General features: G+C 37.0%; 1 protein-coding gene across 1 annotated transcript; it reads left to right on the top strand.

The window, feature by feature from the left end:
- Positions 1-1707: 1707 nt before the first annotated feature.
- LOC129490898 (small ribosomal subunit protein bS16m-like) lies at positions 1708-2326 on the top strand. The gene has a single exon (XM_055294579.2). It carries the CDS (start codon positions 1793-1795, stop codon positions 2201-2203), a length of 411 nt encoding a protein of 136 aa, XP_055150554.2. The 5' UTR covers positions 1708-1792; the 3' UTR covers positions 2204-2326.
- The last annotated feature ends 917 nt before the right edge of the window (positions 2327-3243 follow it).

Raw genomic sequence — 3243 nt, forward strand, 5'->3', positions numbered from 1 at the left:
GTTTTCTCAGCTCTTAAGAGAAAGGGCATTTGCTCCGCCCAGGCGAAAAGTGCCCTAGGTGACTGAAGGCCTCCTGGGAGTGCCTGGAGGATTGACTCCCTACAATGTGCAGCTGCCCTGCAGGAAAATACCCAACAAAAATTAATTTTTAAAATGGCTTGTCCAGGAAACACATGTAAGAGCTGATCACCCAGCATTTTGAGTCCTCTCTGACTGAGGTCATAGACCTCTGGAGAGAGAAACAAGCACTTAAGAGGATGGAAATCACTCAGTGGTGACACACTGTAGAGTCTTGCCCACCAGCAGCACACATGGATCCGTCACACAAAAACCCTACGCCACAGCTCAGTTCCTCCTTTTAAGGAAAAAAAAAAAAGGTAGGAAACAAATGATCTAAGAATGAAGAGAAAACAAGGAGAATGATTCCCTTTTGAGCACTCTGTAGGTTTTATGGTGCCTCTACTTGCCAGAGCTTATATAATATGGAAATAATATGGCCTTTGTGCACATTTATCTTAAGGAAAAAGAGCCCTAAGGTCGATCTGCAAACTATAGAGTTCCTAAGTCCTTTTTTAATCTATTTTTTACATTCTGCCTGCTCTAAACCTGCTGCTATTTTTCTATTAAGATAAAAACCACTGTTAGATCCAACAAGTTCTTTCTGCAAGCCAGTGAATTTGTATTTATCTCATGGCTAAAAGTTCTAAAGTAAAAGCTATAGAATCTTCTGTGTGTGTGTGTGTGTGTGTGTGTGTGCATGTGTGTGTATTTAAAAGGCCTTTATCATTTCTACAATTTTATGTTTAATTGGCATTTAAATCTGTTTTAGTCTCCCTCTAACACACCAAACTTCTTCTCTCTGCACCTTACAATGTAAATTTTGCTATTTGATTTTCACCTGAGTTGTTTCCTTTGATATGCAAATTAGCTGGCAACTGCTCAGGCTTGTGAAACAGGTTATCAACAATCTGAAAGTCTAAGGAAAAAAAGTTTTTATGAATCTATAAGATGTACTTCTATCAGCATGCCTAATATGTCTATGTATTTATGTGTTGTGTACACAATGTTTCACTACTAAAAATATATAAAAGAGCTCTAATTAATTGGCTTAAAAAAAAAAGTGTTTAAATCAGGTACTAAAAAAGAAAAGACTAGTCAAATGCTTTTTCAAGTTTACGTAACTTAAGTAAAATATTTAATAACTAATCTAGCTTTAAAATTATTGGTAAAGTAATATTAGAAATGCCTTAAGAATTTCCAGCATAAATTTTTGTTTGCATTTATTAATCAAGCAATTCCATACTTATCCCTGCCAAATACTATAAGGTGTCAAAATTTGGTATAGGGGTTACAAAACTATAAACCCGGCCCAAAAAAAGGATGATCTTTGCTTGTGTAATTTTTAATAAATAAGACATTGATATTGGTTTAATGAAAATAGCTGCATCTTGAATTTAGTAAGATTACCATAACTTCTAATCCTGTGGCTTTAAGCAGTATAGTCCACAGGCGGTAAGGAGGTTTGTTTTGGGAAAGGACTGTTATCATCTTTGTTTCAAAGCTAAACTATAAACTAAGTCCATCCCAAAGTTAGTTTGGCCTATGCCCAGGAATGAACAAGGACAGCTTGGAGGTTAAAAGCAAGATGGAATCAGTTAGGTCCATTTTTTTTCACTGTCTCAGTTAAAATTTTGCAATGGGCTTTCTGTGTTTGTCCTCTGCCCTGCCAAGGCCATAGAGCTGGTGCGTGCGGGTAGCGGGGCACTCCAAGGAGCCACATGCCAGCGGCACCATGGTGCACCTCACTACTCTCCTCTGCAAGGCCTATCGTGGGGGCCACTTAACTATCCGCCTTGCCCTGGGTGGCTGCACCAACCGGCCCTTCTACCGCATTGTGGCTGCTCACAAGTGTTCCAGGTATGGCCGTTTCGTAGAGCAGCTGGGCTCCTATGATCCATTGCCCAACAGTCATGGAGAAAAACTCGTTGCCCTCAACCTAGACAGGATCCGTCATTGGATTGGCTGCAGCGCCCATCTCTCTAAGCCTATGGAAAAGCTTCTGGGTCTTGCTGGCTTTTTCCCTCTGCATCCTATGATGATCACAAATGCTGAGAGACTGCAAAGGAAACGGGCATGTGAAGTCCTGTTAGCTTCTCAGAAAACAGATGCAGAAGCTACAGATACAGAGGCTACAGAAACATAAATGAGCTGACTTTAGTGAGCATAGCAGTGGGAACAAGGTCAAGGTCCTCTTGAAACACTCTGCAGAGATCTTAATTTTGTTAGATTTGGAGTTCAATAAATGGAGTATCCTGAAAAAAAAAAATTTTGCAATGGCAGTTTCATAACTTTAAATGATGACTATAGCAGTTTTCATAAATAATCTAGTAAACAATTAAAACAAAATGATTAAGTAAATGTAATAGGATAAATACTTGTAGATAAATTCATCATAATTTAGAATCTAAAGTTAAATTAAATAATAGATATATCATTTCATTATTTAGATATTTTCCAATAAAACTATAATCATAGGAAAACAATCTTTTTTTAAAAAAAGTGCGTCCTTTCAAAAAAGGTGAACAATTTTTGTCTAATTCAAACCTTATTTAAAGGTCACGTACAAAACAAGGTAAAAGGAACCAGGAAATAAAAAGATGTAAAGAAAGTTATAAAAATAAAGAGACTTGTTGTGGTTAGAAAGCTTAAAGAGAAATAATTTTATATGAGAAAGAATCTTGTATGGTAAATTTAGTCCTAAAATAAAATGACTGTTTAAGAAGAAGGGATGTTCAGGACAAACCACAAACTCCAAGCATGTCATAAATGGTCAGTGTAAGTCACAATAACAGGATTTGTTTAAAAAAAAACTTTTATATGATCAAGTTGTCTATCATTATTAAGTTTTGGTTTGCTTAGGAAAAAACAAACTGAGAGAAAAAAATGTTAATCGAGGTTATTATATCCATGTATCTTCCTGTATGTGTTTTTAAAGTCTTTGTGACATTGAATTACAGGGCTTTGACTCCTGGGTCTACAAAAGACACCATGTCCTGCTAAATCTTAAACACTGAAAGCAATTAAAGCCTCATCTTCAGGCTCCTAAGAAGATGCCAATAAAAGGAAGGAATGAAGGGATTTATTGAAAATGAAAGTACACTCCGCAGTGTGGGAGCGGGCCTGAGCATAGGGCTCAAAAGGCATGTTACAGAGTTTTTGTGAGTTTAAATGCCCTCTACTTGG

Source organism: Symphalangus syndactylus, chromosome 1 (genome assembly GCF_028878055.3).
Source record: "Symphalangus syndactylus isolate Jambi chromosome 1, NHGRI_mSymSyn1-v2.1_pri, whole genome shotgun sequence".
Lineage (NCBI taxonomy): Eukaryota > Metazoa > Chordata > Mammalia > Primates > Hylobatidae > Symphalangus > Symphalangus syndactylus.

Coding starts and splice junctions, on each gene's coding strand:
- LOC129490898 (XM_055294579.2), top strand. CDS start 1,793: ATGGTGCACCTCACTACTCTCCTCTGCAAGGCCTATCGTGGGGGCCAC.